The sequence below is a fragment of the Zootoca vivipara genome, chromosome 2 (assembly GCF_965207765.1).
Source record: "Zootoca vivipara chromosome 2, rZooViv2.hap1.1, whole genome shotgun sequence".
In the NCBI taxonomy this organism is placed as follows: Eukaryota; Metazoa; Chordata; class Lepidosauria; order Squamata; family Lacertidae; genus Zootoca; species Zootoca vivipara.
Window position 1 is genome coordinate 102,458,860 of NC_142584.1, and position 23,518 is coordinate 102,482,377.

General features: G+C 46.4%; 1 protein-coding gene across 8 annotated transcripts; it reads right to left on the bottom strand.

Annotated features, from left to right (window-relative positions):
* Positions 1–1,130: 1,130 nt before the first annotated feature.
* On the bottom strand, positions 1,131–21,169 carry IMPDH2 (inosine monophosphate dehydrogenase 2). Of its 8 annotated transcripts, XM_088662599.1 has the most exons (17): positions 20,942–21,169; positions 19,834–19,887; positions 19,101–19,291; positions 16,742–16,790; positions 16,383–16,484; positions 15,498–15,572; positions 14,585–14,791; positions 12,727–12,814; positions 11,871–12,070; positions 11,006–11,096; positions 10,166–10,261; positions 9,635–9,706; positions 4,949–5,092; positions 3,681–3,825; positions 3,146–3,289; positions 2,810–2,893; positions 1,131–1,458 (listed from the first exon to the last, which is right to left on the bottom strand). In XM_088662599.1, exons 3-17 carry the CDS (start codon positions 19,244–19,246, stop codon positions 1,437–1,439), a joined length of 1,665 nt encoding a protein of 554 aa, XP_088518725.1. In that variant the 5' UTR covers positions 19,247–19,291; positions 19,834–19,887; positions 20,942–21,169; the 3' UTR covers positions 1,131–1,436. The 8 variants fall into 8 exon arrangements, with proteins under 8 accessions (XP_088518725.1, XP_034962726.1, XP_034962725.1 ...); XM_035106835.3 differs by lacking the exon at positions 19,834–19,887; XM_035106834.3 differs by lacking the exon at positions 19,101–19,291.
* Between the last annotated feature and the right edge of the window lie 2,349 nt (positions 21,170–23,518).

Below are 23,518 nucleotides of genomic sequence, written 5' to 3' on the forward strand. Positions count from 1 at the left end.
GAATTTTATGAAGGAAACTTGACAAAGTGTAAGCCCAATAACCTTGCACTAGTATGGTGTTTGTGTGTGTGTGAAATGAATGTGGAAACCAGGGGAAGGGAGGGAAATGGTGCGACCATTAGACTCAAAGGAGATCTTGTGGCCATTTCAGGCACACACACCTCTCACAAGTTGAAATACGTCACAAAGGGGAAAGGAAACACTTATGCCAGCTGTTCTCTGCAGAGCCGGCGCTCTTGATATGTCATGTCTTAGTCCCAGCAGCTCCCTTGCATGTTGAAATTCTCTTCCCCCAGATGAAACATGCAAACCCACTGGGCATGTTGCAGTAGAAGCAGGCAAGAGGAGCAGAAATTCCTTCTCTCAACGATGCATTCTCTGAATATGAGGGCCCTTTGCTTGTTTTGGTTTATTCACCAGAAACTGCAGGTCCTCTTTACTAAATATTATAAGCAGAGGGAAAAGAGGTTTAACCTCCTTGAACTGGGTATTTGCTTCTCTGTAAGGGGCCTTCCCGGAAAGATTAGAGTGGCTGTGCTTCCTTAAAAGGCTTGACATCTAAGCATCATTGCCTCTGAACAGGTGGCCCCTTTAAACAAGCCGCAGATCTTTCCACAAGTTTTGGCAAGAGCAGCCCCGTTCTCCTAAAAGGTCATCTTGCGTGCTCAAAGGCTTGGCAAAAGCACACGAGTCTAACTTTACTCGCCCCCTTTACAGTGGGGGTGGTCATTCAGCAGTTATTGAACTACAACTCCCATCCTCCCCAATTATTGCCCTGCTGGGCAGGAGTACAAGAACAGTTGGGGGATGGGCAAAGGTTAGCCACACCTGTTTTAAATGCCAGCTACGTTTGGGGCAGGAATGGAGAATTATTAAGCCATAATTCTGAAACTATAGTTTGAGGAATGTATTAAAGGCATTGTTTTCTGACCTGTTCATCTGGATAGAAGCAGCAAGTGGAATGTGACTTTAGCAGAGAAATCATGTGTGGCACAGCACAGGCTGGGGTGGGCTTCTAAGAATAAAAAGCTATGTCTGGATGTACCTGCGTAGAGGCTCCGCAGCACACAGTTGGAAGGATATCTGCTCTAATCCATGACTGCCAAAAGAAAAGACGCCGAACCCTGTAGTTGCACAAGGAAGAAGTTGGAAGAGGCCCTCTTGCCTCTTTGTTTTATTGTAAAAAAGAAATACACAGAGACATACACAGGACCCCTCTCCAGAGCCTCGTTCAGCTGACACTTCTGGAATAGGCTGATGTGTTTTACCTTCAGCCCCTTGGTCAAAGCGGCTGATAAAGCAAAGGGGGAGCAGCAGGCAGCTCCACCCCTCCGGCAAAATGGCACTTCTGTGAAGGGAGCAGTTTGTGACCATGGCAGCAAAGGTCAGGCACCACAGGGCAAAATGAGGCTCGGGAAAAGTGCAAGGGACTTTCATCAGAAAAGGCGTTTTTCATACCTAGGCATGAGAAGGAAAAGAAAGCTGAAGTTGCGCGCTGTTCACCGGAAGGAACAAATTATTGCTCTCTTTTACCAAATGGAATTAGATAGGGGTGTCCACTTTAATTCACGACCTCAGGAGCCCTTTTAAAGTAAAGGGAGAAGTGGGCAGCGTTCTGGCCCTTGTCCTCAACTCTCCATTCACAATGTTAGCTTGAACCCAATGATTTTTAAATTCATTTTCTACTCGGAACTAATTCCTGCCATGGGCTCCATTCCAGAGCAGAAGCATGCTCCGGATTCAGACCCTGTAGCTGCAGCTGCTGCAAAAGAAAGAACCCCACTGTTTTTACTACCACAAATTTGCATGGTCGCAGCATGACTGTAGGCTTGTTTTAGTGCAATGAACTTTGACTGTGTCTTCATGTGGTCTCCACCTCCAATTACGTACTAGTATAGGGTGTAAGAAGGAACACCCTCAAGACCCGTAAACCACTTACAGTGGTACCTTGGTTTGCAACCGTTTTGCATTACAACCACGTCAAACCAGGAAGTGCATGTCCCCCCTTTTTTATTACAACCCATTTTTTTTGGAATACAAGCCATTTTTTTTGGAGACCCCATTAGCGAAAGCGTGCCTTGGGTTACAACCTGTTTTGGTTTACAACTGGAACTCCAGAACAGATTATGGTTGTAAGCCAAGGTACCACTGTATAGTGCAGTTAGAAGTACAGCGGTACCTTGGTTCTCGAACTTAATCCATTCCGGGAGTCTCTTTCGACTCCCGAAACCATTCAAAAACCAAGGCACGGCTTCTGATTGGCTGCAGGAGCTTCCTGCGCTCAAGCGAAAGCCACGTCGGATGTTCAGCTTCCGAAAAACGTTTGCGAGCTGGAACACTTACTTCCGGGTTTGCGGTATCCGGGAGCCGATTTGTTCGACAACTAAGCCGCTCGAGAACCAAGGTACCATTATACTCCACAATTCTAAAAAAATCCAAACATAACAAGGGCCCAGCCTCAAGAGGAAAGAGACTATCTGGCCCTCTCTGACCAGTTCAGGGTGTTTGTTAGAAAACGCAGCCTCTTGATCTTTTCTGCTTTGATATTTGTCCGTAGACGCAAACACGGCCTTGTGCTAGTCCTGCTTCAGAAGGTATTAAGAAGCAGCAGAACTGAAAGCAATTGTTGGGCTGTCCCTTCTTGGAAGTATCTAATGCACCTCAGCCACTTCCCTGCACTCAGGATCCTTTGGGATCCTAATTGGTTCTGGCCACAGGCTGCTTTCACGCTGGCAGCCAGGAGACACACTTCCCTGCTTGCTAAGTGCTCTGCTTACTCAAGATGTATCAGTTGCACATAAAAACTTACGAATGGAGGCCATGAATCCCTCCTTCTACTTGGGCAGATGCCGTCCTCTTTTCAAATTTCAGCTCTCCAGAATACATCATGGCCCTGGCGATGAAAGTCAAGAGAAGGGTGAGAGTGTATTCCTGTTCCCCCAATAAGAGCCGCAGTCTTGCAACAATACAGGATGGGAAGCATGGTGTGGGCTGACCAACCCATGGAAGTGAGGGGCAGGCATGGTCTGCCTGGTAGATTGTGTGTTGGCTTCCTCACATTTCTTCAGCATACATTATCCCAAAGTATACAAGATTGGCTTGTTGGGGAGGGGAGGGGGAGGCGTGGGGTGCTGAAAGCTCTCACCTCACTTGCGTTAGACTCTTGGCTCCGATATCCTGGCAGGAGTGCTGGATGCCAGCAATCAGGTACGGCATGAACTTGTGAATGGAGCCCTTGTCTTGCACAGCGCCGGAGACCCCCTGTGCCACTTTAATTTTATCTGTCTCGCTGAGAATCACAACAAAGAACAGGAAAAGGCTCGTGAGAAACGCAGAACCGGGCTTCCAAGCTTTTTCCAAAGAGGCGGAGAAATAAATGTTTGTGGTGAAAACAAGGAAGGGTGCACTGCAAGTCCTCCGCCTAAGTCGCCAGATGCCCGCCCCAGATAGAAAAATCTGTGCTTGCTTCTGAAACGCATCGAAGCGAGAGTGTGAAAAGCCTCCAGTGGGAGAAAATTCCATGGAAAATTCCACTGGAGAAAATTCCAGTGGAGGTGAAGCGGCAGCGGCGAATGCCTGTTTTTATTATCTTCCACAATCTGCATGCATTATTTTGCTCATGCAGCCCAGCCTGGTGCCAATTCAAGCAAGTCTCCCTGTTAAGGATACACATCTCCTACCTGAAGTATCTATTCTGGCTGCCCAGGTTCTTGTCCATGGCATCGAGTGACCCCATGCCCCGGTACTTCTTCAGCCTGATCCCATCAGAAAAGAAATACTCCCCAGGGGCTTCCGTTGTGGCGGCCAGAAGGGAGCCCATCATCACTAAAGCCAACAAAGAGAGCAAAAGCAGTGGTGAGACGTTCTAAGGGGAATGGGCTTGCACTTCCAGTCTGCTCTAGAGGGGTTGGGGGGGTAAACTTTGGTGCTGGCTAGGTAAAACATTCATGTGATCTAGCCCCTTCGTGTGTGTGTGTGTGTGTGTGGTTTTGGACAGAGCTGGGGATCCAACATAACAACCTCCACTTCCTTTATGTACTTAAGGAGATGCTACATGCACCACAAGCCAACTTGGCCCCGATCCAGCCTCCCACTAGCTCCCAAGGGAATGGGGCTTCCTTCGCCGAGGAAAGCCCACTCTGAGCAATGTTGAAACACTGCTGCTGCCTAGGACACATCCGCATGGCAGCTACCTGTGCTATTTAGAGCAGGCATCCCCAAACTGCGGCCCTCCAGATGTTTTGGCCTACAACTCCCATGATCCCTAGCTAACAGGACCAGTGGTCAGGGATGATGGGAATTGTAGTCCAAAACATCTGGAGGGCCGAAGTTTGGGGATGCCTGATTTAGAGTATTACAGCTCTAAACTGAAGCTGCTTGTGTGAACTACATGGCTGCTGCCGCTGCCGGCTCTACTGCCATTTTTGAAACCTTTCTACAGCTTTATCAGGCAGGGCTGGGAACCTGTGGCCCCCCAGATGTTTCTGGCATCCTAATCCCAGCCCATCTGGCTTGGCCAATGGTCAGGGATGACAGCAGCTGTAATCCTGCAACATCTGGAGGGCAACACATGCCTTAAGGCATTACAATCACTGGAGGAAACTTTTTAAGTGTCGCACAAGCCTCTCTCTCTTTTTTATTTATCACCTGCCCTTCACTCTAACATCCCGGGTGGACCTTATACGGCCATTCACACACCTCCAAGCACCGGGAAATCTTGCCCAATCTGGTTCCCCAGAGGTACGCCAGTATTCCCCACAGCAGTGCATTAATGCAACACAACCTATAGCTGTTTCACCTGCTCTACCTAGTAACCACTTGCCCCATGCAGGACAGATGTGTCTGGCACAGCACATCTGGAGATACCACTGTGGCAGAGTTCCCTGGTGCACAACCAAGTGTTGCAAGCTCTCAGTGAAATCCAAGTCGACCGCCATCGCCATCTCACCTGTGGAAGCGCCAAGCGCCAGAGCCTTGGCGATGTGCCCAACAGTCTGGATGCCGCCATCCGCAATCACCGGCACGCCAAACCTCCGGGCGTACTCGGACACTTTGTAGACTGCTGTGGCCTGAGGCCTTCCACATGCCAGGACTAAATCCAGAGAGACAGAAAAAGAAGAAGCAGAAGAACAATCAAGAGTCTGGCCAGAGGCAGGCCCTTGGACGGAATCCCCATCTTCAGCACGCAAAGTTTTAGAAAGGCACATGGCTTCTTTCAGCTACTGCCTTTGAGTATGAGGCAGAGTAAAGCAAGTCAGCCTGCAGGGGAAGCACCCTCCAGATCTTCCTCCCAGAATGCAACTAAAATTGAGATGCGAAGGCATGGGGGGGGGGAACCCTCACGCAACTAAACTATGGTTAGTTAATCTGGTGAACCGGGTTCACTTCCCCGCTCCTCCACATGCAGCTGCTGGGTGATCTTGGGCTAGTCACACTTCTCTGAAGTCTCTTAGCCTCACTCACCTCACAGAGTGTTTGTTGTGGGGGAGGAAGGGAAAGGAGAATGTTAGCCGCTTTGAGACTCCTTAGGGTAGTGATAAAGCGGGATATCAAATCCAAACTCTTCTTCTATGGAGCACATGTGTGCTGCTCCAATGGCTAGGGAAGGCTTCTGGAACAGCCCACAGGGCGACAGCCCACAGAGCAGATAAAAATCCATGCAGTCTTGAGTCCCACTGACCTTGCATGCGTGTGACATCCAATCGGAATACTAGAAGAATTCGGAATATAACAAAAGCCCTGTTTATGCTTGGTGGAGGGGACATGGGAGCTCACATGGGAGTTATTATCAAGCCAGCTATCCCCTGGCACACAGGGCGGTTGTGTATAGGCCTCACTGTTTCCATCTAAAGCACAAGATGGTACAGGAAGTGAACATTCCTCAAATGAGGGTTTCCTGCAGAACACACCCTGTGTCTCAATAGGAGCTCTTCTGTGCTCAATTTCATCAATTTGTCCCGGATTTGCTAGCTGTTTCCACCCATGTGCCGCTTTGGATGTGCATTCTGGAAGCAATGCATACTGCACAGCCAAGGACATGCAAAAACTCTTGCCAGAAGTGTACCACCCTTTCTTCCAAAGAGGGCTTCCTCCCCCCCCCCACTTCACAAATAACTGGGAGGCTTTTCTTTGCCATGATTAGAATAGTGTACCAGATGAGATTGTGACCATGCAAGATTAGTCAAAGAGTGCAAACTTCCTGTTGAATGCAGGGTTTCAGGGTTGCTATCTGCACCGCCAAAGCTAACTCAGTGCTTTACCAAGAAACCGAGCCAGACACAAGCCACTTTTTGCACCAGCTCATCTGTCGTTTCATCCATCCCCCTTCACTTTCTAGGGCTCAGTACAAGCAGCCCGGAAAGGGAATCTCGTCCGTTCTAGGAAATGCGAGTTTCAAATTCACTGAAATCAACTGCATTGAACTGGAACTCAAATCAATCATGAAATGGGCTGCCAAAAAGATGAAACGGTGTTAGTGCTAAAGAGGTGGTCTCACTTTTGCCGAGGCTGCTTAATGTTGAGAGCAGCGTTTCCATTTTATGACCAATAAGCCGATGAAGCAATTTGTTCCATACATAAACACCCACTCTGGTCACAGGAACCAGGTCATGTGCGTAACTGACCTTTGCAACAATGGTGTACAGAACTGTACACTGAGACCAGCCCTTTATGAATTAACATGTTGGCACCAGGGAGCAAGACACAGTCCTACAACCTAGTGCCTTGCACAGGTGTTGACTTCCAAAGCAGGGTTTGAAATTTGCCGTAAAAATTTTGGTACGGTAACGTCGCTGCCATTCTGAGTTCCACAGAATAAGAGATAAAACTGGTCTTTTATTAGACAAACTCATCATTGTCGTAAAGCAGGGGTGGGCAACGTTTTTGAAGTCGAGGACCATAATCCCTTGGAGGAAGAGTTCCAGGACCACATACTGGTTGGGATCAGGCCTAAAGCAGATGCAAACACCCCTTTTCTCGCTCTCCCCTTGAAGCTTGCCACCTTGCTTAAGAGAGTTGCCTGGGAATATATGCTCGCAGACTCTTACTGCATTTAAGAGCCATAACAGATTAAAATGAGATTGGTAACCCTGTTAGATAGCTAATTATATTATCTTAAGGCTGGACCTTTCCTACCATTTGTTGTCTATTATTATTAGAATTTATATACCGCCCTATACCCGGAGGTCTACACTGACCGGTAGCAGTTTTCCAGGGTCTCAGGAAAAGGTTCTTCCTAGCTCAGCTTCTCAAAGCTCCTTTAATACAGAGATATCAGGATTGCAATTGGAACCTACAATATGACGGTTCTGCTACTGCAACTAGCAACTTCGTTGTATAGCTATTGCTCCGTATCATGAACTTTGACAGTTACAATAACGCAAAAGCAATTGCGGATTTGCGGAATGCTCACCCGGGGTGGCGTGGGGGTTGCTTGCCTGGAGCCTTCATTACATCTTTGGGCACCAGGTGAAAATGTTCCTCTTCAACCAGGCCATTGGCCGATTAACATTCCATGACCTTGTAAATGTGTTTGTGGGAGGGTGTGTGTTTGTTATTGGTCTGTTTCTGTTTCATTATGTACAGTGGTGCCTCGCAAGACGAAAGTAATTTGTTCCGCGAGTCGCTTCGTCTTGCGATAATTTCGTCTTGCGAAGCGCGGTTTGGCGCGGCAAAAAAAAAACGTCTTGCGAAGCGCCAAAAAGATCACAAAAGGCTTTCATCTTGCGAGTTTTTCGTTGCGCGAGGCATTCGTCTTGCAAGGTACCACTGTACATTGTGTTCTCATTTTGTATTTTTATGTTGTGAACCGCCCTGTGATCTTCGGATGGAGGGGTGGTATACAAATTCAATAAATAAATACAATTAACAAATTGTCACTTTCTGGGCATGTGAAGTGGACACGAATGTTTAAACCGTCACAAAAAATATATATAGTGGCTTTAAGGCACTACAAGTCTCTCTGCCGCCTTCACGTTTGTCAAAGTATCCAACTTGGAAGCAGGTTAATATTACACCATGCATATATCAGACATTTGTTGCCGTACTGGCCTTAAAGAGATAAGAGGTCAAGAGTGGGCAATGCTGAATTTTTATTGGACTAACCTGCCCACAGCCCTGATTGCAACTCTGTCAAAAACATCAAAGAGACATGTAAGGGATATAAAGTCCATAACTGTGTTGACTACCGCAGCTGAGATCCAAAAAAAAGTACACATGCACATGGAAAAGAAACCTGAAAATGCATGTGGGAAGCTGTGGTTGCTGTCTGTCAGGTGAGCAGAGATCATAGTTCTTGGGCTGTTACAGAAATCTGGCACCAAATGCTCCCCCCCCCCCAAATCAGGCGAATACCTGAAATGACTTGTTTTTACTTTTAAAAACAGCAACTTTGGACTTCGTAACAGATATAGCTCTCTGAAAGAGAATGAGCTAGTTCTGGATGGGACAAGAAAGTGTCCCAAGTCTTCTCATGGCAACCAATTGCAAGGAAAAATGAGCATATCTTCCCTATGGATCGCCTAGCAAATGGCTACTGGCATTCCCTGTGGCAAGCAAACAGAAGAGCAGCCAGTGTTCCGGGGGAAAGGCTATTCCCACTTCCCATGGGGAATCTCCATGCTCAAAAAGGAAGCTCTCATTCATCTGTGTGGAACGGTAGCTAAAGCCCTTTTCCACATGGCTACTTTGGGGGCACTTTAAAGCTGCATGGACAAGCCTGTAAGTTGGGAAAAAACAGCTACCATGGACTAAGAATGGGGAACATACAGGGCAGGGACTGTGGTTTTCAAATACTTAAGAACAGGCACCCCCAAATTTCGGCCCTCCAGATGTTTTGGACTACAATTCCCATCATCCCTGACCACTGGTCCTGTTAGCTAGGGATCATGGGAGTTGTAGGCCAAAACATCTGGAGGGCCGCAGTTTGGGGATGCCTGCTTAAGAAGCTGCCTAGAAATGATCACCCAATTTACTCACAATAAAAGCTTAGAATTACCTAAAGTAAGCTGAAATCGAGCATCGTTAAAAAGGTTTCCTAGCCATTATGCTGCAATATGGATATGGTCAGTGTACAACAAGTGACCATCTTTATAAAGGAAAATACTCAGGCAAGCTCAGGCTACCCTGCATGAAACTGGGGGCTTCCTAGTAAATGTAAACAATCCCCACCAACCCTGCTGGTAACAGCAGTCAATCCAATTAAACACCCGAAAATTACAATTTACCTATTTTGTATATCTGGTTGGAATTTAGTTAATTCAACTTGTAGAGTCACAGCGGCTGCCACATGTGCCGTTTAATTACGGCACCTTTGCCCACCGAGAGAAAGGAAGCAGGCAAGGTAATTAAAAAAAAAAAAAATCCGTACAGTCCTGGATTTAAGAGGAGAGAAAGAACTCCAGCTAGTACCATTAAGGGCAACTTTGAAACCCTGCTTTAGGAAAGGCTCAGAATCAAAAGAGTGTCTCAGCTTTAACAACCAGTATCCAAAGCCACAAAACCCCAAGTGCGTCTACAACTAGATTATTCTCAAAACAAGCAGGGGGGGGCGGGGGCGGGGCAATGGGCAGCCAATCAAAGCCTTGCTCCAAGGCACAAAATTAAGGGGTGAGGGGAAGGGGGGGCAATGACTTACTATAGGTGCCAGTGATTGTGGAAGGGCATTTGGGGCTGTGGGACTTTAGGTCTGGAGGGATCTTTGGAGCAGCTGAACAAGACAAAAACACATAACAGTTTAGAGGTAAGAGGAAAGCAGATCAAGAACCAGGACGACGCCCTGAAGAGCTGACACAATGCCGGCATGCTGGCCCTGTGCAGTCGGGCTGCGCTCCATTAGTACAAAATGGGCCCTGGGCCTGGCAGCCCAACACATCTCTCCTCTCTGTTCCATTGGTGACAATTAATCTGCTGCATGCTCAGAGTCACAACTCCTCTGTGCTGGTTGCTCACAGGGGCAGCCTCTGTACTACTGGCATGGCAAAAGGGCAAAAGCCCACCTCAGTATCGGAACGACTCAGAGGACCGGATACAATCCCCCTCCTTTCCAGGCACTGTACAGATTCTGGGCTAGTGCTTCGGGGGGGGGGGGGCAGAGCTAGGATTAGGTTCCTTAAACAAGGCACTGGGGAAGAGAATGTGTTAATGATCTGCAGTGGGAATTGAATACCTTCCTGCGTGATGCAGATCGAGCCGCTTCCCATGCCAACCCTCAGGGCATCGGCCCCGGCGTCAATCAAGTTCTTCGCCTGAGCCGCCGTCACCACTAGGAAAAGGAGGGAAACATGAAACGGGGGAAGGGAGGGGGAAGAGATAGGAAACTGGTCTCCGTCACCCTGCGCTTGCGACAATGACGTTTCCCCTTCCAAACAGATGGGACCGGCTTCGCACAGAGGAAGCCGCTGCAATCTCAGCTGAAAAGGGCAGGCTCAGATTCCAATTCTTACTGGCCGGCCTTGGGCCAACTCACCAATGTGAAGGTGTTAACAAGAGAAGGGAACAACCTGAACAACCAAAGTGCCTTCTTTTGTTAATTCAGAGGAGGAGGTAAGTAGTTAGGGCATGCCAGGTGTTTGACCTCTGGGTACACCACAGGTTTTGTCTGGTGTGAAAAGTGTGTCTTGTTTTTATTTGTGGCATTCTAGCAAGTTTAGGATTTGGAGATGTCAGTGGTTGCACTCATGACTTTAAAGAAAGGGCTTGGAGCCTATTCTTCTGCCAAGGGCTGCAATTCCTCAGGGGCTGAATGACAGCAGAGAGTTGCCCCAGAGCCAAAAGTGAATGGGGAACCCCCTTTTTTTGTCTCTCTATCACTGCCAGCCCATGGGCTATTAGAGAAAGCCCTTAATCTCTCCTCTGCCAGCCTCCAGCCAGCTGGTGGTTTCTTTTTGGGGGGGGGGAGGGAGAGCAAAAAAAGCTAGAAACTTCTGTAGATTTATTTACAAGTCTGTTCCACAACCCAAAGAACATGACCGCATTTCAATGTTTATATTAGCAAGCATCTTCTTACCGTTGCCTCCAATGACCTGCAGCTCAGGGTATTTCTCCTTGATGTATTTGATCATGTTGATTTGGAAGATGGAATTCCCCTGAGAGGAATCCTGGGATTGAAAAGAAGAGGAATGAGGTCTAGAAGCTTGCTCTTCATCAGAGTAAACGTCAGTGATCATAGAGAGATGTAACAGCTACAGCAGGCATCCCCAAACTTCGGCCCTCCAGATGTTTTAGACTACAATTCCCATCATCCCTGACCACTGGTCCTGTTAGCTAGGGATCATGGGAGTTGTAGGCCAAAACATCTGGAGGGCCGCAGTTTGGGGATGCCTGAGCTACAGTCATACTTTGGGTTAAGTACGCTTCAGGTTGAGTACTTTCAAGTTAAGTATTCCGTGGACCTGTCTGGAACAGATTAATCCACTTTCCATTACTTTCAATGGGAAAGTTCGCTTCAGGTTAAGTATGCTTCAGGTTAAGTACGGACTTCCGGAACCAATTAAGCACTTAACCTGAGATAGCACTGTACATTGATTATTGCCTTCATTTTATGGATCAATGGTCTCATTAGACAGTAAAATTCGTGTTAAATTGCTGTTTTAGGGGGTGTTTTTCATCGTCTAGAACAGATTAATCCACTTTCCATTACTTTCAATGGGAAAGTTCACTTCAGGTTAAGTACGCTTCAGGTTAAGTACGGACTTCTGGAACCAATTAAGTACTTAACCTGAGGTTACCACTGTATTGAGATTTCTAGACAATACCCCCCTCTGCACACACTCAAACGCAATCAGCTCCACATAGAAAAGTCCAGATTCCACCAACAAGGCATCACCCCTACTGCATACCAACAAAACTCGCTTATCACCCCTAGGACTCACCAGCACAACAACATCCACACCAGCTTGCACCAGTAAGTCGAGACGGTACTTGTCATCTTCATGGGTCCCTATGGCAGCCCCACAGAGCAGCTGCTTCTTGGCATCTTTTGACGCAAGCGGGTAGTCCCGATTCTTCTTGAGGTCCGTGCGTGCAATTATGGCCACCAACTCCCCCTTCTCGTTAACAATGGGCAGTTTTCCTGGAAGCAAACAGGAATGCCGAAAGTTATCTCTTGAGTTGAAATTTTAACTCTTCTCGAAGGTTTTTCACCTGCTTTTGTTTTTTCATTCTCCTCGATTCTTCAGCAGCAAAAATAACAATCAAAGTAAACTGGAACAATAAATAAATACAAAACCTGAAGTCCAAAAGCCCATTAATCGGTCTGCTTTTTCAGGCACCAATTCACAAAATATTCAAATGGACCAAAATACAGAAAGAGAAAAGGGAAAATGCTGCCCCTTATTGAGAATCCAAGCCGGAAGAGGTCATGACTTAAACAAGGCTCTTGAACAAGTCCACTGCGGAATAAGGGTTTAAGCCTGGAAGCTGCAAGCTCTTTACAACTAACCATACTGACGTTTTGATTTCCCCCCACAAGGGGAAAGACAATTTTTTGAGCCTTTGATCTTCTCCACTTAAACCAAACTGGGCTTAGCTCAACGTACTTGGAGACACCTCTGGATCACATTATAAGCCTTTGCTCAAGACACTGGTAAAATTCATGCCCTAGGAGTGGAAAGTAATTGTGCCATTACCATTGGCACATCAAATTATGAGGTTAAAACATGGGATGAGCAACATGTTCGCTGATTTAGCATAGTATGCACAGAATACCACACATCTATTCCCACTGACCTTTTTTACTCCTCTGCAGGATTTCATTAGCTTCTTTTAACGTAACTCCTGCAGGTGCTACAACAAGGTCTTCCCGGTTGGTCATGATCTAGGAAAAACCAAAGAGCAAAGTAAAGACACTGTCCTCTGCGCCTGGGCCAAACTGAGCCGTTCTGAGTAGCAGATGAACAAATGTTCAGCTGGGGTCTCAAGGAGCGAAGAGAGCTGCAGGAGAGTCTCAAGCAGCAGCAGAATTTTAATTTTGTTCACAATTAAAGGAGGGTTGACAGCATGCTGATCAGACTAGGCACAAATTGCTAGAGGGGGAAGGGCAGTGGTACTTGAGAACATCATAGTGCAGGTCAGAAATATTATTTATTATTGTTTAAAGCAGGCATCCCCAAACTGCGGCCCTCCAGATGTTTTGGCCTACAACTCCCATGATCCCTAGCTAACAGGGCCAGTGGTCGGGGAAGATGGGAATTGTAGTCCAAAACATCTGGAGGGCCGAAGTTTGGGGATGCCTGGTTTAAAGCATTTGTATCCCATGTAATAACCATGTTCTCTGGGCAGCTTACAACAATAAAGCATTTAAATACGGTATCAAACAACCACCTAAAAGCAACGTAATGTCAGTGGCAGCAAATAAAAATGTGTTTTTTTTAAACCAACCAGTTTTATTACTATGTTATTAAAGCTTTCCCTGGTATTATTGTAGCAGTGTGTTTTTATGCTCTGCCCTGCCTTGTTGTATTTTCCATGAAAGTGTGGTTTATAAATATTTAAAGAAAGTAAATCACACAATCCCCCAACTGTAGTCTGAAAACACTACAACCCACAAACATTTGCAACCTCAGTGGCTCATGTGCCCTACGTTTGCCAGGGGTCAGCAAACCTTTTCAGCAGGGGGCCGCTCCACTGTCCCTCAGACCTTGTGGGGGGCCGGACTATATTTTGGAAAAAAATATGAACGAATTCCTATGCCCCACAAAAAACCCAGAGATGCATTTTAAGTAAAAGGACACATTCTACTCATGTAAAAACACCAGGAAGGCCCCACAAATAACCCAGAGATGCATTTTAAATAAAAGGACACATTCTACTCATGTAAAAACATGCTGATTCCCGGACCGTCTGCGGGCCGGATTTAGAAGGCGACTGGGCCGCATCCAGCCCCCGGGCCTTAGTTTGGGAACCCCCCTGGTTTAAAGTATGAGTGGTTGCACTATCTGCCATTAAGACTCAACAATTATTTTCTAGGCTTAACTGTATTTGTGATCCCAAGGCAAGTCCAGTCCTCAAACTACATCCTATCAACTTCCACACATGAGTAAGAAATCTGAGAAGAGTGGCCTTAAAGTGCCTCTCACAACACTGAACCCAGACAGGAGCAACAGAAAACCAAAGATTCCACCCTTGCTCAGCATCTCTCCCCGTCTCTGAAGTTCACATCTCTCCAGAGCTCTTTTCATGTCACTCGCAACTCCCACTTGAGGATAATCAGAGATGATTTAAAGGCCGCTCTTGGGCAGCATGCATACTGCTGGTTGTGCCAGCAGAGCCTAAAGATAGCGCAGGAGAGCAGAATGGGCTCCAAGGCACTGCGGAATGTTGCACTGCTGAAATACGATGCCCAGCTATATACAGTGGTTACACTAATGCTAGCTCTAGAAGGCTTTCATTATGCAACGCGAGGGGAAATGGGCCAAGCGAACAGGAAAAGTTGCAGGGGAAAAACCTGTGCTATGCTCTAGTGCTCCAAGACATTAAACATAAATTCCTTTGACCAGTGCAAAAATAACAATAACGCTAGAGGTCCACACACTGCCCCAGCACAAGTTCTAGTCCTGCTTACTGATCCCAGAATAACCCCACTGACCTCGCTGAGAGGCAGGTCATGCTCTTCTTCCTTCAAAAAGTCGATGTCTCGGGATGAGATAATCCCCACCAGTTGGCTGCCCATCTTCCCATTATCTGTTATAGGGATGCCGCAGAACCCATGGCGGGCTTTCGCTTCGAAAACATCTCGCACGCGATCTTTGGGGCTCAGCACTACTGGGTCCGTGATAAATCCTTGTTCATATTTCTGGAGCAACACACGAATTCAGAAGGAGAATTTTGAGCCGCATACAAAATAGTTACATAAAGATATGCAGTGCGGGAGCAGATGTCTGGACTCTCTCGGGGAATGGCCATCAGTAAACTGCAGCAGGGTAGTGCTGTGGCTTTCAAACATGATTAGGGGCTCATCCAGACAGCTGCAAGTACAGAAATAAAGAATAAGACAGGTAGCTTGCTATGCCCAGTTCATCCGAATGAGAGAGATCCAGGAGACCAAAGCATCTTGCCTGAATGTACCGAGGGTGTCAACAGCTACTATGGGCTAATGCTAAAACACCAGTCAGAACTTTCTGTATCCCTCAAATGCAATAGGACCATCTTTTAAGCAGCCAAGATTCTTAGTGAACGAACAGCACGGATTTCGAAGCATGGCTACAAAGTGAACTCTGTTCCACATTAATCACCATGAACGTGGGCACAAATGCAACTACTGTATTAACATAATTAGAACCAAGGGAGGTGACGGGGACTTGTACACAAGAGGGGAGAGGGCGTGTAATCATACAGCCATACGTTTGTGGTAAAGGCACAAGTGAGTAGACGTAAACTATGTCTACAGCAGAATACCCACCTCACGAAACAGTGCTGGGCAATACCCAAACCTGTTATCACACCCTTCTCCCCAGGGACACTTGAATACACAGAAACATTGGTTGAAATGTTGGTTTTACCTTAACTTTCCGTACTTCGTTGGCCTGGAATTCTGGGGTACAATTATGATGAATGAATCCAATTCCACCTGTGAGCTGAGAATATATAGAACGACGCTTAAGTTGGAACAGAATAATACAGTGGTATCTTGGTTTAAGAACAGCTTAGTTTATGAACAACTTGGATTAAGAACGCTGCAAACCCGGAAGTAGGTGTTTTGGTTTGTGAACTTTTCCTTGGAAGCAGAACATGTTCCGCTTCCTGTTGAGTGTGTTCCATTTGTAAATTGAGTCCCCTGCTGCTATGGGAAAGCACGCCTTGGTTTAAGAACGCTTTGGTTTAGGAATGGACTTCTGGAACGGATTAAGTTGGTAAACCAAGTACCATTGTACTTCTTTGCTGCCTTTGACCAAGGGCAGAGAGGAGGTTAGCAGGCATGGCTCACAAGCCAAACTGTTGTTTTTGTTGTTGTTGTTGGGTAGCATAAGGCTTTGCATTAAAAAACAAAACAAAACTCAAAAAAACCCCAGCAAAGAACTGATATACTAAGAATTTTAAATACTGTAGGGAATAAGCATAAAAGCAGAAATGGAAGGGACTACTACTTCTCTGGCTAATATTAAAAAACTGATTACAGGCACGGCCATATGTTTTTAATAGCACAATGCCATGCATGTTTAATAAGAAGTAAGCCTTACTGTGTTCAACAGGCCTCACTCCTAAGCATGTGTGTTTAGGACTGCAGATGAAATGTTTTAAAGAAAAATGCTCTTGATACCCCATAGGGATTTACCAAGATACCAAGCAGTATTACACACACACACACACACACACACACACACACACACACATACCGCACTGTAAACTAAGGTAAGCTCTCTCTCCCTTCTTCCCTGGTTTCTTACCGCCATTGCAATGGCCATGCAGGCCTCTGTTACAGTGTCCATAGGGGAGGATACCAAGGGAGTCTTCAGGGTTATCTTCTTGGTCAGAGCAGAAGTCAGGTCCTTAAAATAAAGAGAGTTTGGCTGAAACAGCAGGCTGCTTTATTTGCGATCTTTGCAAGCACTATTGTCATCGTACCTTCACACACTTAGTGACCCACCAGAATTAAAACTGCAGAACTAACACTGCAGATTCCAAAACGCTCAGTTAGTACTATAAAAAGAGGCAAACAGAAAGGAACCTCCTACAGTGCAGAAAGCACTTGCTTCATGACATTGATTTTATATATTAATTATACAAACTTTAGTCTCATACTCACCACTTGGCCTGCAGTAAAGTCTATGTAGCCAGGGAGTATAAGAAAATCGCTGAATAACAAAGGAAAGAAAAATGATATTTTTAGAAGCCTAAAATGGAACTTTGCTGAGATAAATAACGTATGTGCCTGTGTGTGAGGTATTCAACTAAGTTTTATTCAGAGCAAACCCACTGGAATTAATGGAACTAACTTAGTCATGGTCATTAATTTCAGTGGGTCTTCTCTTGAGAAAAGTTCAGTTGAATACCACCCAGGGAACCTCCTGAAGTTCTGTGATTGGAACCCCCAACAAAATTTCCTCCTTTAAGAAACAGTGCCTTCAAGGGGAAGATTTGGATCAGGAACATGGCTCAGGGAAGAGAAAGGGTTTTAAAAGTGTAGGAAACATTTGGGCCTCCCAATGTTGATGAACTACATCTCCCATCACCCAAGAACATTTGACAATGCTTGCCAGGGCTGATGGGAGTTGTAGTTCAGCAACTGATCTGTCGAGCCAAAGGTCCCCCACACCTGGTTTAAACCTTTACCCCCAAGGCAAGGCAATTCCTCAAATCTCTCCCAAGCTACTTTTAAATTTGTAGGAGAAAACATACGGTCACAATTTTAGTGTTAATATGGTTTCCCTTCCACATCCAACAGCACTCTTGGGAGGTTAAGGGATTTGAGTCAGGGCTTTGGTGCAGAGGGGAAACATCAGACTGCCCTTGCTCCTGTGCCCCTACCTCATTGGCTTCATTTTTCAGAGGGAAATCAAGTGGAAAGTTCTAGTCATACAACTTCACATAATACACACCTCTGGGATGGCTATGAGTGGGCAGAGGTAAAGTGGTTTGATTGCACCAATTGCCTTCTGCTTGAACTTACTGCTTCTCCCAACCAAGTCTATAACCTCGTTTAAGAGGTTTAAGAGAGGGTCTTGTAGCACAGCAAAACGTTTCTGATTCACTGCCAGGAACCACCTCATTAACAGAGTATTGGGTTGCAGAGATGGGCAAAATGTCTTGCTTGAGACCCTGGGAGAGCTACTACCAGAGAGTAAATAGGACTGAGTGAGACAGACCAGAGGTCTGACAATGTAAGATACTTTTGCACGTGCAAACCAAAAGCAGGAATCTTCCACAAAGGTTTGAACCTTTGGCATCTCCTAAGTTTTAGAAGTTAGAAGAACCCCCACCACATGCATGCCCAGCTGTATTTAGCTTCTCCCACCCCCCAGAAAGTCTCCAAGAAAGCAAAGTTGTGAAACTCCCGAGCAAAATGTTCTACAGGAAAAAGTTAGCTGATGTTTAACGAATGCCATGTCCCCAACTTGGAAACCTTCCAGGAGACCTGTGAAAACCTTCCTACTGCATTGACTACCTCTCTATCAACAGCTATTAAGTCATGAAATCTAAATGGAATTTCCACATACCAGGGACATGAGACAATGCTGTTGCCCTCATGCCTTGTTTGCAAGCCCCCCCAAAAGCTTGCTGCTGTTGGAAACGGAATGCTGGATGAGATGGGACTCTTGGTCTGATCCTGAAACATGATTCTTATGTCCCTATGTTGGTGGACCCGAGACACAGTTTAAAGGCATCGGTACAGTATATGTGTGCATTAGCTTGTACCATTTTATTTTTCCAGAAATTGACTTTCAGGAAATGGGAAGAGCCATAAACTCAGTAGCAGAGCATCTAATTTGCACGCAGGAGGACTCTGGTTCAATCCCTAGTATCTCCAGCTAGGGCTAGGAGAGAGACCCTAGTTTGAAATGCTGGAGAACTGCTGCCCCATAACAAACAGACAATCACGGAAACAATTGCCAAACACAGAATAAGCAAAACCATGAAAACAATGAAAAATATGGAATATATTGTAACAAAAATTAGCATAAGACAATCATTTAAATGGCTGTAGCCTGTGGCATACATTCCAAGGAGAATCAACCCTAAAGTGCAAAAGTTCACTCAAAAATCCTGTATGGTGATATGGTGATTTGTACAATAAACACTCATGGATTTGATGTTTAGAACAAAGTTCCTCAGTTGTCCTCGTCTGTCCAATGGGTTGCTAGCTGGAAGTCTTCCCGTTTCACTGGTTGGACCCCAGTTTCTTCAAAGGAACGGACTCTATCTTCAATAACAATTGAAGATTGTCCTTATGAGCCCTAGCTTTGGCGAAGGGGTGTAGCTCAGTGGTAGAGCGTCCGCCTTGCATACCAAATGCCCCAGATTCAATCCCTAGTATCTCCCAAGTTGGGAAAGACTCCTAACTGAAACCAGGGAGAGCCACTGTTAGTGTTGGCAATGCTGGCCTAGATAGTACAAGGCAGAACCACCCACTCCATCTTGCCAAGATTCAAATTGAGTTTGTTTACCCTCTAGTTACAGGTAGGTAGCCGTGTTGGTCTGACGCAGTCAAAACAAAATAAAAAAAATCCTTCCAGTAGCACCTTAGAGACCAACTAAGTTTGTCATAGGTGTGAGCTTTCGTGTGCATGCACACTTCTTCAGATGCCCTCATCCTTTATGGCATACTTCACTGGGTAGGTGACCGCTCGTGTTCCTCCTTAAAAAAAAAAAAAAGCTGCTTCTTCAACTGCAAAGTTTGTTTCCAAACAGAAATAATTTATTTATAGATTGCTGTTCTCTAAAAGGGGAGGGGTGAGGGGTTGTGGCTGGTAAAAAGAGGGTCAGCTTTCCTGTGCAGGAATTATTTCCAAGTAAGTTTCTCAGATGGTTCATATTGCACGTCGAGTTAGGGAGGAACTCGTGAAGCCTGTGTGCAACCACACACACCACAGATCATTTGGCATCACGCGAGTCTCCACATGGATAGGGAGAGACTGAGCGGAGGAAGAGACAGAAAAATGGAAATAAAAAGCTGGCCTTTCTTTTGCCAAAACTCAAGGTATACAACTCTAACAAGATAGCAACTTTATACTGCCAATTCATGTTCTTAAGAGGTTGGATCAGGGGTACAATCTATGCTGCTCAAGGCTTTCTTCTTATAGAAGGATTATGACTAAATACGCTCAGACTTGTCATATGGACCAGCAGGTGGTTTAGGAACATACACTGATACACAAGTGTAATCAGAGAATCTGTTACATGATATTCTGGCTCCATGGTCTCTTGCAAGGGCTGGAATCATCTGCGCAGTTACTAGATAAAAAACACAAAAGGTCTTGCTGGGTGTGGGATTCAACATACCCTGAGGAGGACTGACTATTCTGCGGAATTATGTCAAAGGTGAAGAGTAAGAAAAGCAAGGGCCAAGGAGGGGAGGGAGAGGAGCAGAAAGGATTCTCAAACATGAGCTTTCAGGGAATGTCTCGCACAGGAAGAGGGATACTTGGCAACAGTTCTACTTATGCAGTACTAGCCAGCAGACACATTCCACTCACCCAATGAAGAACTGAGAAAGGTGATCTCATATAGAATCAAAGAACTGTAGAGTCGGAAGGGACCCTGAGGATCATCTAGCCCAACCCCCTGCAATGCAGGAATCCTTCATCCAACATGGGGCTTGAACCCACAACCCTGAGATTGAGAGTCTCATGGTCTTACCGACTGAGCTATCTGCACTACAATGCAAAAAGAAATCAACCCCAGGAGATTGTTAGGGAAGTTCCAGAGGGGGAAAAAGTAAGGCCTGCATGTTCAGGCCCAGGGTTCTGCCTCTCAGGGCTCTCTTTCTGAAGTTGCAGGCCGAGAATCTGTGCTTCTCCATAGGGAACAATGGGCAGAAGGACATTTGCTCCTACTACTGGAACCAGCATCACCCTCGGCTTCAAAAAAGAAAACGTGTGGGGGTGGCGACAGAGGGGGAGGAATCGCCCAGGGGCTCGGCAAATCCTTTTTCAAAGACCCAGAGGAACCCCTGGGGTGAAAAGGTTAACTCGAGAATTCATTTGCGCACCCCAACCCCACTTTCCTTCACCCCGTGCCAAAGCCATCATTATAACCTTCACTTCCCTCGGGTTATAATAGCATGCCGCGGGTGCAATACACACACACGCACCCCTCCCCCAAATTCCGCGTGCGGGGTCCAGAGGGGCATCCAATGCCGCCCGTCGTCCCCCAAAATTAAAAGAAAAATAACCTGTGGCAATTCCTCGAGGCGGATTTCCTGCGGGTGGAGACACAGCGCCGACCACCCAACCCCACACTACCACCCGCACCCCCACCCCCACGGCCTTCCCAGGCGCCTCCTCACTTGTAGGTGAGCCCATCTCCGCAGTTGAGCATCTGCTGCGCCGTGAGCCCGTCGTCGGGCACGTAGCCGGTGCCGCCGCTGATCAGGTAATCGGCCATGGATAGATAACGCGCGCGCGCGCCGCGTGTGCTGCTTCTTCTTCCCTCGCGGCCTCAGAAGCAGAAAGCGCACGAGGCTCCCTTCGCGCACCGGCCTGCCTCTTCGCCACGCGCTCTAGCCGACAGAGAGTCAAGCGTCGGCGCCGCCGGGTACAAGAACGCGGAGCTCGAGGAAACCCCGCCCCCAGACGACGACGACGACGCGTCCTTGCGTCACGCGGCTCCTTCCCTCCGTCCGCGAAGCGTAAAATCCCTTGTCGGAGGGGTGGGGTGGGGACGGGCTACGGCGGCCGCGCGGGCTCATGCGCGGCAGGCTGGACGGGCTTCGCCTCCTTCCTTCCTCTTACCCCTCCCCCTCTCACCTCGCTTCTTGCCCGAAGTAACGAGTTAAGAGCGGGAAAACGGAAGACGTTCTTTTTCCCACTCATTTTCTTCGATTCTATGAGGTCATTTGGGCAGAACAAGTTTAGTAGCCCCTTTTGTCTTTTTAAAAGAGCCCCTCTTTTTAGCTGCGCTGTGTGCAGAGAAGTGGGCCAGGCCCCCAACAGGTGTGGGTGTGGCAGTGTCGGTTTTACGTATAAGCTAAAAAAAAAGCTATAGCTTAGGGCCCCGCTCTCTTGGCCCCCCCCCCAAAAAAAATTAAAGGGGAAAAAACTGGATGTACATTTCCAAAATATAAGATAAAAAACAAAACCTACACACAGCAACACTGTTTTGTGTTGTGTAGGCGCCTATGATGTAAGTAATTATGGACCCCGCCTGCTAGCCTGCTCCCTAAAATATCACTAGTTAGATACAGTACCTATTATGTCCATAAATTACCATATAGCATATATTCAACACAAAAAAACAGCGACAATTTGTTGTTGACAAAGGAGAGCTGGACATATAAAGGGACCCATGACCTTCAGTAGCTTAGGGCCTCACCAAACCTAAATCTGGCCCATGTTTGGTGGTGGGGCACCGGCTTCTGAGGAATGGTGGTTAAATTACTTATTTTATTTTTTTAAAAAACCAAGGCGAGAGATTCTCGAAAAAAACTGCCATGGGGTGCCACATGTCAAGCAAGCTGTGCCAACTTGCCTTGGCAGCAGAGCGCAGGCGCCAATGCTCAGCCACTAGCTGCCTCCTTCCCTTCAAACTGGGGAGAGGGAGGGTATCCACTTCGCTTCGCCATTACTCCACTCCGACTTTGGTCCAGAGGCAACCTCGAGAAGTCTTGAAGTAATCCAATACTGTGAACAGCTTTGATGAGCTGTTTTGATGGATGGCCGGGGGTGGGGGAGAGAGATTTAGTGGAAAACCAATTTGCAGTTTATCGAGGTAACAGTACTTGGCACTTTAAAAAAAAAGAAAAAGAAAAAGGAAAGGCTGCTGGGAGGGAGAAGGGAACCACCAGGAGTGTTTTGTTGCTGTTGCTTGAGTGTAATAGCCCCCCTTTCCACATGGCTCCAGATAGCCTACAGGGCTCTCTTCCCATTTTGCCCTCGCAACTGCCCTCAAAGTAGGCTAGGCTAAGAGTGAATGGTGCAAGGTCACCCAGGGATTTCCATTGCTGGGTGATGTGAAAACCCTGGTCTCACAGTTCTTCCTCGAACAGGCAAAACACTACTCCAGCCTGTCTCACAGTTCTGGTACTGAAAGCCAAATTCCTGGCCAGAGTTGTGCTCAGAATTAAGGAACAAAGCATGTCCAAACACTGTTATGTAATTATTTTGGCTCACCTTAGCATTCTTGAAAAAGCAAGCAGCTTACAAAAGCCTATACCCTTGGTAAATTTGTTATGTCATTTAAAATTCCACAACTCATTCTCTCAACCCCCCCCCCCCCGAAAAATACTCTGGTCCAGAAAAGAACCTCAGCATCAAAACTTACCATATTGAAGCTGTAAGGAATTTTATTTTTCTCATATGCTTCCACAAGCAGCTCACATTTCCTTTCATCATTAACCACTTTGAGGTGAGCTGAAAAACCATGGGCTTCATATTCTCTTCCCCACACCCGACCCCTAGCTAGATACACCAGTGAAGTATGAAACAGGTCTTCAGAGTTCTCATGAGGAAGTGTAGTACAGATCTATATATTATTATTGTTTATTTATTTATACCCCACCCATCTGGCTGAGTTTTCCCCGCCACTCTGGGCAGCTTCCAACAAATACCAAAATACTTTAAAATATCACAATTAAAAACTTCCCTAAACTGTGCTGCATTAAAATCTACCCCAACTACCTTCATTTGCTTGCATTTACATAATGTACTATATTCTATAGCCCAGTTGAATTGTGAAATTTGATATGCAAGCATGCCTACATAAATTATGTTGCTCTAAAGTTCAGGGAATGAGATCAGGCAGCACTTAGAAATTACTTACCCCTTTTCTAAATTCAGGGATTAGAGGTGCTGTTGAAATAGCGTCCATAACAAAGGGTATGTACAGTAGTTTGAAAGCACATCAGTGTAAGTAGATAGGTAGCACT

Bases quoted from the DNA above. Each gene is read 5' to 3' on its own strand.
- IMPDH2 (XM_035106834.3), bottom strand. From the start codon at position 21,039: ATGGCCGATTACCTGATCAGCGGCGGCACCGGCTACGTGCCCGACGAC. The intron at 11,097-11,870 runs GTGAGTCCTAGG...TTTCAATCCCAG, and splicing joins GTGTGGATGTTGTTGTGCTG to GATTCCTCTCAGGGGAATTC. The intron at 1,459-2,809 runs GTAAGTTTTTAT...TCTCATGCCTAG, and splicing joins GGGATTCATGGCCTCCATTC to GTATGAAAAACGCCTTTTCT.